The sequence below is a fragment of the Equus quagga genome, chromosome 1, assembly GCF_021613505.1.
Source record: "Equus quagga isolate Etosha38 chromosome 1, UCLA_HA_Equagga_1.0, whole genome shotgun sequence".
Taxonomy (NCBI): Eukaryota; Metazoa; Chordata; class Mammalia; order Perissodactyla; family Equidae; genus Equus; species Equus quagga.
Genome location: NC_060267.1, coordinates 142344352 through 142359610, shown reverse-complemented (window position 1 = coordinate 142359610; position 15259 = coordinate 142344352). Strand labels below are relative to the sequence as shown.

The 15259-nt window shown below is 41.5% G+C and overlaps 2 protein-coding genes across 3 annotated transcripts in view; one reads left to right on the top strand and one right to left on the bottom strand.

Moving 5' to 3' along the window:
* Positions 1-4512: 4512 nt before the first annotated feature.
* HIGD1A (HIG1 hypoxia inducible domain family member 1A) lies at positions 4513-12625 on the bottom strand. Its single transcript, XM_046654259.1, has 4 exons — positions 12491-12625; positions 7040-7154; positions 6256-6390; positions 4513-5548 (listed from the first exon to the last, which is right to left on the bottom strand). Exons 2-4 carry the CDS (start codon positions 7134-7136, stop codon positions 5499-5501), a joined length of 282 nt encoding a protein of 93 aa, XP_046510215.1. The 5' UTR covers positions 7137-7154; positions 12491-12625; the 3' UTR covers positions 4513-5498.
* A 70-nt stretch (positions 12626-12695) lies between these two features.
* The window catches only part of ACKR2 (atypical chemokine receptor 2), a 44310-nt gene continuing 41746 nt past the window's right edge, over positions 12696-15259 (top strand). Inside the window, exon 1 of one of the 2 annotated variants that reach the window (XM_046654238.1) lies at positions 12696-12752. Coding sequence is in view for 1 of the 2 variants with exons in the window: in XM_046654186.1 (XP_046510142.1) it covers positions 12945-12959 (15 nt within the window). In the remaining variant the exon portion in view is untranslated. Of the gene's footprint in view, positions 12753-12775; positions 12960-15259 lie in introns of those variants that run through there. The other variant, XM_046654186.1, reaches the window with a different exon arrangement.

Below are 15259 nucleotides of genomic sequence, written 5' to 3'. Positions count from 1 at the left end.
AGTGACTGACAGGTAAACCAGAACACTGAGTCACTTTCTGGTTTACACTAGGGGATTTTGATCCATATCCAGAGCTCCTCCCTTCCCAGAATCAGCTGCCCAAGAAGCCAAAAGAGTCATCAGAAAGATATTGTGAGCATGGATTTAGAGCAAATAGAGACAAACTGCGTTGAGATATTTTTGACCCAAGATTAAGCCTTATTAAATTTTCCACTTCACAATCAAGAGTCCCCACATAGATAAAAATTGTTCATTTTCTCCAGGTTCAAGTTCCTTCTTGATGGAAAGTGCTGGATGCACATTGCCAGTTTTGCCTCTTCATCTTGCCATGGATTTGGGCTTTCTTTGTTGTCCACCAGCCTCTCGTAGACTCCCCCACTACACTTTTGTGTTTTAGCTTAACAACCTTTTGGCTACAGTCAAGTCTTATTTTATCCATGGAGCTATTTTGTCTAAGATGTTTGTATATATGGTGATCTCATTCATCATATTTACTTTATTAGAAAACACAATGTTCTGCCAAGATTCATCAGTCCTTAGTTCCAAGGGACCTCTCGGATGGATGAGATCTACACTGGCTCTCCTCCAAGCCCTCAGCACAATGGATTGGTAATATATTTTATATTTTCCCCCAAAATTTCTCAGTTTCACTCTCGGCTCATATCATGGTCTTTCAAAATACTTGGATGAAAGTCACCAGGTCTCAGTGATAACTGATTTCTCCCCTATTGATCAGGTCCCCTGCCTTGTGTACTTACTAGTTTTCAATTTATTGCCTCCAGAGTAAGACAATTTGTGGGAATCTCCTCAGCTTCCTTCTTACAAAGGCCAAAACAAATACTGACTGAGGATTTTTATATATGAAAAAATCTGAGGATAAAGCAGCTATGGTGTATTGGAAAAAAAGTATTGAACTTGGGACCCAGATGGGGAGTGAGACTGTGTGTGTGTGTGTGTGTGTGTGTGTGTGTGTGTGTGTGGTGGAAGGTGGAAATTAAGGAAATGGAAAAACAAGTATTTCTTGAACAGACGTGACTTCACATACCTGCCTTCCCTTCCATCATGCAGTCTCTCCACGTGACCAAGGGTCTCAAGTTCTGGGTGTGTCCCAGCTCCACTGCTTTTCAATTGTATGGCCTTGAGTAAATTACAGCTTTCCTTATTGAAAAAGCCAGGATAATATGTACCTCAGAGTTTTTGTGAGAAACTAATGGAAAAGAATATTAAAGCAGGGGCCAGCCTGGTGGCATAGCAGTTAAGTTCGCACGCTGTGCTTCAGTGGCCCAGGGTTTGCAGGTTCGAATCCTGGGCACAGACCTATACACCACTCAACAAGCCATGCTGTGGAGGCATCCCACATACAAAATAGAGGAAGATGGGCAGCAGATGTTAGCTCAGGGCCAACCTTCCTCACTAAAAAAATAAAAATACAAAAAAATAAAGCATTTTATATACAGCAAAGCACTACACAAAAGTAAAGTATTATAACAGAGCACGCATTGTGTGCTTTAAACTCAAATATGGCAAGATTTGACAAAAAGGTAAAGCTCAGTGTGGCCTAGAAGCATTCAGAACAGCTTTACCAAAAGTGGAATTTGGGTTGAGTCTGTAAGGAGTGCACTGAATTGACTGGGAGTGGGGAGGGGGGACGTTCAGGAAAAGAATAGAGCATGACCAAAGGTGTTGGGGGTAATGGCAAGCCCAGGGTTTGGCATTAGTGCACCGCTGGAGCTAGGTGGCAGAACAGGAGGTAAAGGGCCTAGGTTTAAAGTGTTGGCAGCAAGGAGAGGAAAAGGACAAATCTGAGTAATGAGACTCTGCTTATGGAAAACTGGCAGGACTTGGTGACCAGTTTAATAGAGACAAATCAACAGAAGGAAGGAAAGACACTTGTAAGAGTTTGAACCTAGGGTGTGACAGTGGGAGGAGGGGGGCGTCACTGACAGAAACGGGTGAGCTAGAAAGCAGCACTAGTTAAGTCGCTGCGTGTTCGGTTTCCTTTCTCAAGCTTCTCCATTCTATTTGAAGAGCTTTCAAACAGGATCAAGTATATAAACAATAGTTGGCAGTTCCACTGTTTGACACATGAGAACTTTAAAATACCTTATGTTCATTCATTCAGTTTTGTCCTGGCTAGGTCTGTCGTGACAGGCTGTAGATTTTCATGGGGATAGAGCCTAAGTTTCCTGAGCAGCATGTCCTCATCTGTGAGGCAAAAGACACCGCCCACGCGAGCAATCCTCTGCTACCAAATTCCGTCTCGGTGATACAGAAAGGGAGCATACTTAGGGGATTTAGGTTTAAGTGTGGAGTTAAATTCCAATTCTCACCACTAGATGTCACTGCTGTTCGTTAACTAGAAACATGTATGCAACCTTTTTTCTAAGGACAGCAGGATTCTGAATGTAAAAGAACAAAACCTACTTATTCTGATTATTTCAACAACACTTATTGAACACCTATATGAGCCTAGCACTAGTGCCAGGTGCTTTGGATGAAAGCCAGCCCAGATAGGCTTAGTGGTTAAAGTTCAGCGCTCACCGCTTCAGCGGTCCAGGTTCACTTCCTGGTTGCGGAACCACATCACCCGTCTGTCAGTTACCGTGCTGTGGTGGCAGTTCACATAGAAAAACTAGAACAACTTCAACTAGGATATACAACCAGGTACTGGGGCTTTGGGGAGGTAGGGGGAAAAAAAGAAGACTGGCAACAGATGTTAGCTCAGGGCAAATCTTCCCCTTCCAAAAAGAAAAAAAAAAGATCACCATGCCCTCAGACTAGTGGAGGAGAGAGGCATGGAAAAAATCATACACCAATGTTCCAATATGCAACATTAAGCCAAAGAATCTCTCAGTGAAAAATCAACAAATCATCTCCTTAAAGTACAACATTGCTTCCTCGGGATACCTTCTCTGACTCCAGTCCTGGGTTAGGTTCCACAGCCAGATGTTCCTGCTGCCTCCCATACCTAGTATTCATCATGCTTTTTGTAATCACTTACTTAATGCCACTCTTCCCTGCTGGACTGTAAGCTGAGAGAGCAGGGCCCATGCACCTCCGGTGCTCCTGCATTCCCAAGCTTAACACAGTAAGAACGGTAACAGCAATCACTTATTGAGTTTATTAATGCGTCAGGTGTGAACCCTTTACATTCACTCTTGCATTTAATCTTCCCAACAACCCTACATCATTGATATTGACCCCGTTTTACAGATGAGAAAACCATGGCTATTTGGCTAGTGGGTGGCAAAACCGTGAACCCAGGTCTGATTCAATAAAAAATAGTATCACATCCACTTGAGTCACTTTTAAGAACTTCCATAATCTGATACTAGCCTATTTATCCTAATTTAGTATTCTCTTCTTCAGGCAAGCAACTCCACTCATTTTCTTTTCTTTTTTTTTTGAGGAAGATTAGCTCTGAGCTAACTGCTGCCAATCCTCCTTTTTTCTGAGGAAGACTGGCCCTGAGCTAATATCTGTGCCCATCTTCCTCTAATTTATATGTGGGACGCCTACCACAGCATAGTTTGCCAAGTGGTGCCATGTCCACACCCAGGATCTGAACCTGCGAACCCTGGGCCACCAAAGCAGAACGTGCGCACTTAACTGTTGCAACACCGGGCCGGCCCCTCCACACATTTTCTTGATCACAGAATGCTCACTATGATTTTAACACTTCACTCTTGTTCTTCTCTTTATTCTCTGGCATTTGTCTACATCAATTTCTCTCAAATTAGTATTTATTTAAACAAAATCAATAATGTACTTATCCATTACAGTGACAATTTTCTGAAACTTGTTCCCAAATTTGTTCTTCTCCAGAAGACATCCTTCATGAAACAATTGTGTGGAATGCCTACAAGCACCTCCTATGTCTATTGGAAGCTGAAGAGAGTTCCCAGTAATATTTTATCATTTTTAAAGTACTTTCTCATAGACCCATATAATGATTTACAAGCCAGATAGGACCACAGACATTACCTAGTCTAATCTCATTTCATAGCTAGGAAAGACTGAGAAAACCCTGATTTGGTCCAGGTTATACAGTCAGTGATGAGTCAAGGCCTCTTGTCTAATTTTATTAATTTGTGATCACCAGCATTAATTTCACAATGCCAACATTTCAAGTCTCTAATACACGTTGGCATCTACCACTTGACTGCCCAGGTTCCAGTCCCAAACCTATAACCTTCTCTAGCTATGTGACCTTGGGTTAGTTGAACTGGTCACACCTCAGTCTCCTCCTCTGTGAAATGAGGATTATAGCTCCTACCTCTCAGAGTTCTTAAGAAACTTAAATCACATTATACATGAAAAGTGCTTAGGGCAGTGTGTGGCACACAGTAAATGCTCAATAAATGTTAGACATTATTCCTATTTGGTAAATATTCTTTAACTGTGGTTCCTACGAAAGGTACAAAACGTTCTGTCTTTTCTTAGAACTTAATTTTTGTGCTGCTTTGAAGAACGATGTGTTTTTCCAAATTGAAATGAATACGAGACATTTGGTGTGTTCACTTACTTTAATAACACTACATTTACCATGTTATCACCATGGAATGTAAATTCAGGTTAGACAAGAGAATTTTACAACTGCAATAAAGCATTCTGTAATACACCAAAATCTGTGTATAATATCTGACCAAACCAGCTGCTCATAAATTAATCACTTCCCATTATAGGTAATTTGTTGAGTTTAACATTTATGATCCTTACAGAGAAAATAAATATACTGCACACATTTAAAAAGTGTTTTTCATTTACTTTTGCATTAGCAGTGAAAATACATATTTCTATTTCAAGGTGAGATTTAAAAATTTTTCTACTATAACAGCAGCAAAAATATAATTCTGCATTACAAAAGAGCTAAACTGGGATCCATAATTAAGTTACTCTTACGTTTACAAGTTTGATTCTGAAATAAATAGTACTTCTAAGTAGCTGTTATCAGCTTTTTAGGTTTGGTTTAAATACACACACAGTGTCCATTGTGGGGAGGCTTACAATGTTACATTCCATGCACTGTTCTAAAAGGGGTCTTCTTCAAGGGCCAACTAGCCCTAAAGACCAAAGCACTCAATCAGTCCACCAGGCAGGCAGAAAAGTTAACTGGGGTAAAGAGGATTCCTACATAACATCAAAAGCATGTGATATTCTGCAGCAACTGGGAGTACTCCAGGATTGGTGTGTTGTCTTCTTCAGAACTAATTTCATCAGAAGGGTTGAAGGTGGACATTTTACCACTATCAAGTGTATTTAAAAGTGACATGTTTCTTTTGTGCTAATTTGACTCCCCTGAATGACCTAGTTAGTGAACTAGTCACTAGTAATTTGGTCACCAGGCAAATCAAACCTGCAAGAAAGGAAGCCAATATTCAAATTACCATGTTATTGTCTACCCAAATGATTTATTTTCAACATAAACATATAACCTCAATATGAGATGTCTAACTAAAGCAAGCACCACCAACAAGACCAAGACAGCATCTCTTCTTCTAAGGTTTCGGTTTTGCCCAGAATTCCTGATACATGTGATAGCCCATACCTAAAGAAAAAGAATGCTAGTTAACATTTAAACTTTCTCCAATATTAAGAAAATAAAAACAGTTCATAAAATAGCTAAAAGTAACACCTTTGCTGGCATGCAATATTTACAAGGGGAACAGACCCCATGCTACTTACACTCTTGCCTTCTTAAACATTTAAATTTCTAAAATTCTTTTTACGTAGTTTCTCAAGTAGTTCCAGGTTACTATGACTAGCTCAGACTATTAAAATATCTGCTTTAAAGAACAATCAATATTTATCTGTCAACTTTAAAAGGAGTTACTCTTACTACATAATACCAGATAAAGACAACGAATTATAAAAGCCAATAAAAGCATGTAATACCTACATTTAAAAAATCATTTCCAGTTTCAAATACTGAATAAAATCGCAATCATGTCTCTCTCAGATAATGGCTCTCACTAACAACCCCACTGCATGTTCAGACTCTTCAATGAAATTATAAACTCAGTGATAGACAGAATTGTCTTTTTCCTTTAAAGCCTTAGTAAGATATATCATAGGCAGTAAAACTATATCACTACTTGAGCTATTTTTATTAATTCCATTATTACATGAAAATGAATAAGTGATATTTGCAAACTGCTTCAAAATCAGCCAGAAGTATCTATTTTGTTGTATTTACAAAGAAATCAATTCACTAATGGGGAACCACAAATTTTAAAATTTCTTATAGGAACCTACCAAGAGTCATTGCTCCCACAACAAAGCCTTGGGCTGCCACGCGCATGTGGATCAGGTGAACGGACATTTTAGTATTTCCCCTGCTCTTCAATTTATATAATCCATATGCAACAATTGCTGCAAACCCTGCCATTCCTGTGAAACAAAAAGTCACAAGTATGTCAGATGCATGGGGGTAGGGAACCAAGATGATTAACCATCAACCAACGTACTTGATACTATTTTTATAAGGATGCTTTATAAGACCAATAATTAGCGAGCATACAAACTGCGTTTTTAATCCAACCTCCCTACTCCTGAACCAAAATCTATGATTGGTAGCAAACAGTAGCAGATCCAGAAAGTTAAGATCATCTTCAAAATGTGGGCTCGTGGAGCCAGTAGATAAAGCCCTTTAGGAGCGCCAGGGGAACTCTTCCTCTCAGTCCTACTTCCTTCCCCAAAGGGAATCAGTTAATACAGCAGAGACTGTAATGAACCATAACTGTGCGTGTAACAGCTTTTAGGAGTCTTGTGAGTCCTTCTAGCATATCATTGAGACTAAAGGTGGCCCTGGGGTCCCCCAACACATTCACTGAAATGAGTCAATAAAACAGTAAGTCTGAATACATACGGAAGAATTTTTACAATGAGACATATCATGCCAATCTCAGCATATTTCAACAACATATGAAAAAATAGTTGGAAATAAATGCTTTCAGGATGTGCTTGATGAACGATTTGACCAGACTTCTATTATGTTAAAGCTTACAACAGATTATTAGAATGCCAAAGTCAAACTTACCAACGGGGACAAAGGGTGCCTCTTTAGCTTTTCGGATAAGTTTAGATCCCTGATCTTCATCATATGAAGAAAGAGATACATCTGTGTTGGTCGACATACTGAGTGAAGAATCTTCCTGAAAGAGAATTTCCATGAAGCTCTGCAATTAAAAGCCATCTAGTAACATTAAATAACTGGATGTACTTAAAACAATCCTAGTTTCCAAAAAACCTGGTATAAGTTATTCATGAACTTCAAAAAATATTTTTAGAAATTACCTATTTTTTTAATCCATAGCCATCTCTAGGGAGAGCTGTATGTATTTATTCCCCCTACTGTTTTGATGTCTTTCCCATACAACCAATTCCTTTTTAGTACCACATTGTTAATAATGGTGAAATTTTCTTAAAATTGAAAGTACTTTTGTCAATGAAAATAGTAGCTAGTAATTTTCTGGCTACCTTCAGCCTTAATCAACTTCAACTTGACAACTTTAAATTACTCAAACCAAACTGATACTCCTTATTGCCTCTTCAGTATCGTGTTAAAAATCCTACTAAGCACTTTCACGTGTAGTTAAGCATAGTCTTTATTGCTTTCAACTGCAACTGACTGATTTATTCCCATGGCTACCTGGCTTCAGGTCTTACCTCTGAACAGTTTCCAACCGATTACACTAATCTCTATTATTGATGATGGCAGTTTTGGGGGAAAAGATTAGTTATTCTGAACAGACAAAATTTCTACTTAGCTTGTTATTTACAACTTTTAAGGACAAAGCTTTATTTTAAATACTGTTGCTAGAAATGCTTCCTTTTAAACATAATTTATGTTCAATTGAATATAACAGCTTTTTAGTTTTTTTTCTGACTTAGGGTTATCATTTTTAAGATCACTGCAGCAAAAAACTGAACCACGCTCAGGGTCTTCTTAATGAATGAGTATCTCCTAAGCTTCAGATCTACCTTCCTTTACATACCGTATATTCCCTGGGCTTCCCTCTTAAAATTCTTTACTTCTTTTATAATATTATTCCTTTAAGTGGTACCAAAACAGGCAAGATACTAGACAGATTATATGAATAAGGTGGCAGGAAAAAAAGATTCATTTCCATTATTACACGCACCAAAAGCTCCATTCCCTCTTTTCAGTCACCTTCCTGTACGCAGAAAACTAACAGGTGTTTCATCACAATGAGGTAACAACAAACTCAATTTCATCTTAGTCACAGTAACTACACATAACACTTCTTCACGGAGCTGATTTGAACTGCCTGTAAACTTCACCCATAGATAAAATAAGGGAGTCATGGTATGTAAGTACACAAGCCTCTGATTAGTGTCAATTACAATAACCTCAAAAGTCAACTGCCCATCTCACCACTCATATAAAATCTTATCTTCACTTCTGGGTTTTTCATATGCATCATACTCCCTTCGATAATGATGGCTCTCATTCAACACTTTGCTATTCAAGGGGTGTTAGTAGCAGTAAAGGCCCTCAAAGAAAATCCAACTCTAGAGGTAGGGTTTAGCGCTTAGTTTGAAAGGTGAAATCATCCCTTCAGGGCCCCATCCCCATTGGGAAGAGTCCAATTCTGTCATCTGACGGAGAAGAAAACCTTAATCCAGAGGACTTGTGCAGTATCACACAGCTAGACAGGAGAGAACCCAGATTAGAACTAGACTTTCTCTTCCTTTCTTTGTGCTCCATTACCTGCTAACTGAATAAACCCCCACTTAGGAGCTTTACTATATACAAGGTTCAACAAGCTCAAGGTTCAGGACACTCACTATATACTTAAAGAGATAAACACTGAAATAATTAAGGGTTCAAAAATTAGATGTTTTAAACAAATGAGACATGACAGTGTGATTACTTGCCAATAGCATAACAGAGTCAATGAGAATCGAATTTAGAGTGTTACGTCTTTTAGCTCACATGGATTTGGCAAGTTTCAGAGAAATGTCTGAGATTGGCCTTCAAGAAATTACATAAATGGACTACATGGAAAGATTCAACAGTGTATTTATTTTAGGCTATTATGTTTATTAGTTGCCTTCATAATAATCAAACTTCTCAAAGGCATAACTGTTTTATCACAAATCCTCCTTCCACTTCCCTCGCCAACTCCACATTCTAATCACATTAAACTTCTTATAGATGCTCTCTATACCTCCAAGCCTTTGCACAAGCTGATTTCTCTGCCTAACACTTTTCCTCCCTTTCCATCTCCTTTCAGATACTCTTTCCTGGCTAACTCCTCCCATTTTTCAGGTTCTTATCTTAATTGCCTTCCTCTGGAAAGTCTTCTTTGACTCTCTAAGTTTATGACAAATGTTGGTTACGTAGTTCCATAGGACCCCATGCTTTCTGTATAACTCTTTCTCATAAACGCTTGTTTAACTGTTTTTGTTAGACTCCTTCAAGCCAGGAGGCAACACCTGCCCTGCTTGTATTTATCTCCATCGCCTGGCATGATGCTTTGCATGTAGTAAGTACACCAAATGTTTTTTGAATAAATTTAAAAGTAATATTTTTCAGCAATTAAAATTATTGTCAGGTGATTTATTTAGAAATATTTAGGGGCTGGCCCCGTGGCCGAGTGGTTAAGTTCACGCGCTCCGCTGCAGGCAGCCCAGTGTTTCGTTGGTTCGAATCCTGGGCGTGGACATGGCACTGCTCATTAAACCACGCTGAGGCGGCGTCCCACATGCCACAACTAGAGGGACCCACAACAAAGAATATACAGCTATGTACTGGGGGGCTTTGGGGAGAAAAAGTAAAAAATAAAATCTTTAAAAAGAAATATTTAATGAAAACAATAATAATTGCACACATTTGTAGAGTTTAATCAGTCAGTAATAAAAATGTCAAACTATGTACCTAAGTGCTTACTTCTTTAATTATCATATTGTATCTATGAAAGAAATAACCTGAGTAGGTCTTTGTTTCTTGCAACCACACATGAGACAAATCTATTATACACCACAATCCACTTTTAAACACTAGCACTTTCTTTTGCAGCCATGAAAGCATGTTTTCTTCCTTTGCCTTAGTTATTCCCAAACTGTGAAGTAATTTGGGAATTGTCTTTAAAAGCAAGAAAATTTGTAATTTTTCCTCTAATCTCTCACATCTGGATCACTATAATTGACCCACAGGTCAACGGAGCAAAAGTTTTTTCCCCCTCTCCTTTCAGGAGGCAGGGAGATGGCTGTCTCTTTTTTGTATATAAAAGAACAAAAGAATATCCATTGATCTTCATTCCTTACCTATGACACAGACTGAAGTTTGTATGGGTAGCACATTTGATCCGGCTTTCAGAAAGTAGTCCCTGGGATAGGAATCAGGGTGTGGGGGAACCATGTGATCATTATGTGCTTTAAGTGACTAATGACAGTCTATCTCTGCTCCAGAACACTTTGTGTGCACATTTCAGGATAAAATTAATAAAGAGAAATATTAAAAATCCAACATTTACATCAGAGTTGTTATTTTATAGTTCAAATTATATTTTTATACCATTTTATAAATTATGGTAGATATTGTAACACTCCCTGAAGATAAGATTTTGACAATTCTCTTCCTAATTACCACCTGGAAGTTTCTCAAGTATTCATGATTTACAGTCCCCTAAATTGAAAACGGTTAATTTTTAAAGTATCAGAGTCAATAACCACAAATCATATAATTTGAGAATAAGAACCCAGATGATTAATCCATACCAACAACCTTATTTCACAGACGGAAAAAGGATCATGAAGGGTTATATGAATTGCTCAACACCATGACTACATCTCTAGCAGGGGAGGATTAGAACTCAGCTCATTTGATACACACAGTCCAGGGTTCTTTTGATTGACAATATACTGCCAAATCATCAATCTTATGATGCTGGTATATATTTAATCTGAAAATATTAAAATCCCTTCCTTGACAGAAGACATCTTTCTTTGAATTGTAAAAAACAGGTAATGCCTAAAATTAAATGGAACTTTCTTCCCCAGTGACTTAGCTCATCTAACAGTTTCAACTGTAATTTGAAAAGACTTTTTTTCATTAGAACTACTTCTAGATTTTCCTTTATTATCACTTCCTCATCCACCCAGAGCAACTGATTCAGATCTGTCAGAAAGTTGAACAGGTGCAAAAAGAGGCACCAACAACCAGCTATTCAAAGCCAGTTTGGAAAACACGAATTATTCTGTAGACCTAGTAAGACACTACTGCAGACTTTTCCGAAAGCGTGGGAACCCAGAAGAGGCATAAGCGAAGATGAGCTGCTCACCATCAGGTGATGTCAAGACTGAAGGATCTTCACAGGCTGTCATTTTGGTTACAGAAACCACTATCTAACAACAGTGGTTTCAAATTTTGCTTTTGCATCAGTCACCTGTCAGCTTGTTTAAAATGGCTGCAAAGGCCCCACCCTGAAGATTCTGATTCAAATGGTCTGGGGGAGGGGAGAAGGTATCTATATTTTAAGAAGCCCCTTCAAGCGATTCTAGTGCACACGGAAGTAAGAAAATCCCCGGTATACAGGACTCAAACACGTTCATCATCCTGGGGCCTGGTACCACTTCACTCTGTCAGAACCTTCCACCCAAACCGGTCATACTTGAAAGTGCCTGGTTACTTCCGGAAGCACAGATCCCCTCGGTAGAGCTTCCCCTGAAGAAGAGCTGCCTCCCACATCAGTAATACACAAGGGAAAGGCGAATTACACTGCCGAATCATCGCGGCTGCTCCCAATCCTAAACCCAGGCTATGTTTTGTAACCTCTAACTGGCTGACTTAATTTTCCGGGAGAAATTTAAAATCCATCACAGATGCTTTATACAGGGCCCCTGATTCCTTCTTACCTTCCTAGGGGTAAAGGAAGGTCGCCAAGCGTGGGAGGAAACACGGGGTCGGGGAGAAGAGGGAGACCACTGGAAGGTCGTGTGGTTTTACGCCCTCCCCTCAACCTTTCGATCTCCCCCCCCCTCTCTTCTCGTGACCTTGTCAGGCCTCCACGGCCGGAGCGCTCGCCTTCCCAATCCTGCATCACCCACGGCTCGGCCCCACTCTCAAGGAGGCTCCACGCTCCGGGTACCACCCGTGTCTCGGGCTCCCGGAAGTCGCCCCAGCGCCCTCACAGGCCTCTCATTACAGCCCCAACCGCAAGTCTTCCCTCTCAGCAACAATTCACTCCACTTTCGCCTCTTCTCCTCGTTGGCGCCGTAACCCCTCACCCCACCTGGCATCAGGCCTCGTCTTTGGACCCCCAACTTCCTCTGATCCACAAGGACGGACCTGCGCCCCGCCAACTATACCTCGCCCCCTTCATCCCAGGCATCGCCTCCACTCCCAACCCAGCGGCCCCTAACACTGTCAAAGCGCTCTCGGCCCAGCCAAGCGCAGCCCCAGTTCTTCCGGCCCCGCAGCCGGGCGTCGCCGGTTCGCAGTAACCCCTCACGCTTCGCTTACCTAGAACACAGGATCGCTCACCCTCCAACCGGTTTCTGACCCCCCGCCTTCGTGCGCTGCCGGCCGGCTTCTGCCCGTCCCGCCCACAGCCGGCCCCAGCCAATCAGAAGCCAGCGGCTGGCACGCAGGGGTCGGCGCCGGCCGCGTGTGTGCGTGCGCGTACGCGGTGGGTGGGGCAGCTCGGTGCGAGTCCCGGATTGGCTGGGAGGACGCACGCGGGCCGCTCCGCGTAACCAACTCTCGCGTCGGGGTCGCGTCAGAGGTGAGAGCTCCGCTTCCAGGGTTCGCGGAGGTCCCTCTGGGTCCTCTGACCTTGGCCCCTGGCTCAGCGTGCTATAGGTGTCTTCCGCCCTCTTAATCTGGGGCAGCGGCGGCAAGCTCCGCGAACGCCGTGTCCCGAGTGCGGGCTGGGCGGGGCCGGAGATGAAGGCCTTCGACCGCGGCCAGTCCTTGGATGGCTGTGGGTGAGGTGGGAGCACGTTCCTGCCTTCAGGGGCGCCCACGGCGGTGGGGCGACGGTGCGCTCGGTCCATCGCGCTTCCCTGGCGGCTGTCCGTCTCGGACGTGCTCTCTCGGCCTCCGTGGAGCCCTTCTTGGAGCTTACTCTTTAGCGGAGGCGGCCATTCGCTGCAGGCGCCGGGTGGCTGGAGCCGTGATCTCACCCCGACTGGAGAGGTTTCTCTGAAGAAAGACGTGTCAGAGGCCCCTTTGTGACAGTGAACTTCCGGGGACAGAGACCCTCATTTGAGTAGATAATCAGTAACTTCCTGGTGAATTGGTGCAAATCATCAACGACTGTCCCGTAGGGAATGTAACTGTGAATAGATTAGAATCTCTTAATAGAACCACAAGACGAGGCCGGTTGTCCGGTGCTCTATCATATAGGTGGGAACTGAGGGCCGTGGGCTCAGGATTTTGAGAATCTTTTGTCTCACAATTAAGACGTGTAGGAAACATTCATGGTCCGTTTGATAAGTTAAAAACCCCATACCTTGATGATGTGGTATGTTTTCACCTCCTTGAAGGTACGCATTTTGTCTGTTGGTGCTGGTATCTTCTTGAACACTGTCTTTGGGCCCAGTCACGATAAGTGCAGAAAAGACAGGACCGATGCGATAACTGGAGGGTTTCAGGGATGAGTAGGGATAATCAGGGACTCGTTTAAGATAATTAAAACGATGAAAGAGCCTGGCAGACTTGAATATGAAGGTAAACCAGAAGTTATTAAGTCGTTCGATTCTGGAAATACAGAGGCTAACAGCAGCAGTGACCACAGCATATTCGTTCCTGAAGGGGGTTTATACAGATCAAAATAATGTTAGCTAATTTGCTGATTTCCAGAGAGTGAGAATTGGGGTCTGGCAGAGCTGGGTGCTAGGCCAGGTTGGCCAGATACTAGCCATGAACTTGGGCTGTTCCTCTCAAAACTTCACTTTCCTTATTTGTAAAATGGGGATAACAGTAGTGATGGTTAATGAGGAAATACATGTAGAGTGTTAGCCATAGCTTTAAAAATTCCTGTGCCATGCGTTGTGCAGAAAGAGGCAGACCCTGCCCTATTTGTTTGAGAAATGATCTCTTTCTATTCATTATGTAGAAACCAAAATCTTGGTAAATGATGATGATAAATACCTGAAACAATCAGATAATGCAGAGGATTTTTTAATGGAGATTATTCTGCTGTATTTTATTCTATATCATATTACAAGAAACAACAATGACAGCTGACAAGCTGTTACGTCTTTCATAACACAGACGTAACTGGTAACAACATGTATTATTCCATTCTCCTTACTCTGTGTCATTTCAAAGTATAACTGATGCAGAAAACTTTTTAAAGGTTATTTGGGTTCTCGTCTATCAAATTAACCCACCTGTAGTTTGTAGAAAGAAAGGCAGCACAGGAAGTACCTGTGCGCTTTGCTAATTTCCCCTCTTTAGAGAGCCTCTGTAACTTCGCGTGTTCCAAGTAGCTATCTACACATGATCAAATCTACTGTAGGGAAAATGGGGTTCTAAACTCAGATGCCTGTCTAGGCCGAGGCACAGCTTAAAGCTGCATTACCTTGGGGGGTTTTTTTGTTGTTGTTGTTGTTTTAAGATTTTTCCTTTTTCTCCCCAAAGCCCCCCAGTACATAGTTGTATATTTTAGTTGTGGGTCCCTCTAGTTGTGGCATGTGGGGTGCTGCCTCAAATGGCCTGATGAGTGGTGCCATGTCCGCGCCCAGGATCTGAACCGGGGAAGCACGAGAACTTAACCACTCGGCCACGGGGCAGCCCCAGCGTTACCTTGTTTTTGACATCCTTCTTAAAAATATTGTGTGATCTATGTGGAATTTTGTCTAAAGCAAATGTTAAGCCTTTTGAGAAAATTGAAAATATCTATGAATATTTTAAAACCAGAGTCCGAAGTCACCTTCAGCAATTACTGGACATGTTTATTGTCCTGGGCACTGTTATGGACTCAGAAGTTAAAGAGTCAGCCCCTTCCTCAAAATAATTTATAATCTGATGAGGTAAAGGAACAGGTATAGAAAAACATTAAGACAGTCTATGATAAATGCTTTGAATGGAAATTCAGGTAGATATCATAGTGAGTGAGCAGTTTCAAAGAAGTCTTCTTGAGACTGGGGCTTGAGTGAGAGGGTTTTGAAGGATGACTAGCATGTAAATAAATTGAGAGAATATTCCAGAAAGAGGAAACAGTGGGCAGAGGAATAGCGGTAGACTATGAAATTGTAGCTGTGGCATAGAGGACAGTGAGTGAGG

Bases quoted from the DNA above. Each gene is read 5' to 3' on its own strand.
- HIGD1A (XM_046654259.1), bottom strand. From the start codon at position 7,136: ATGTCGACCAACACAGATGTATCTCTTTCTTCATATGATGAAGATCAG. The intron at 6,391-7,039 runs GTAAGTTTGACT...TTTGTTTCACAG, and splicing joins GGCACCCTTTGTCCCCGTTG to GAATGGCAGGGTTTGCAGCA. The intron at 5,549-6,255 runs GTAGGTTCCTAT...CTTTTTCTTTAG, and splicing joins TGTGGGAGCAATGACTCTTG to GTATGGGCTATCACATGTAT.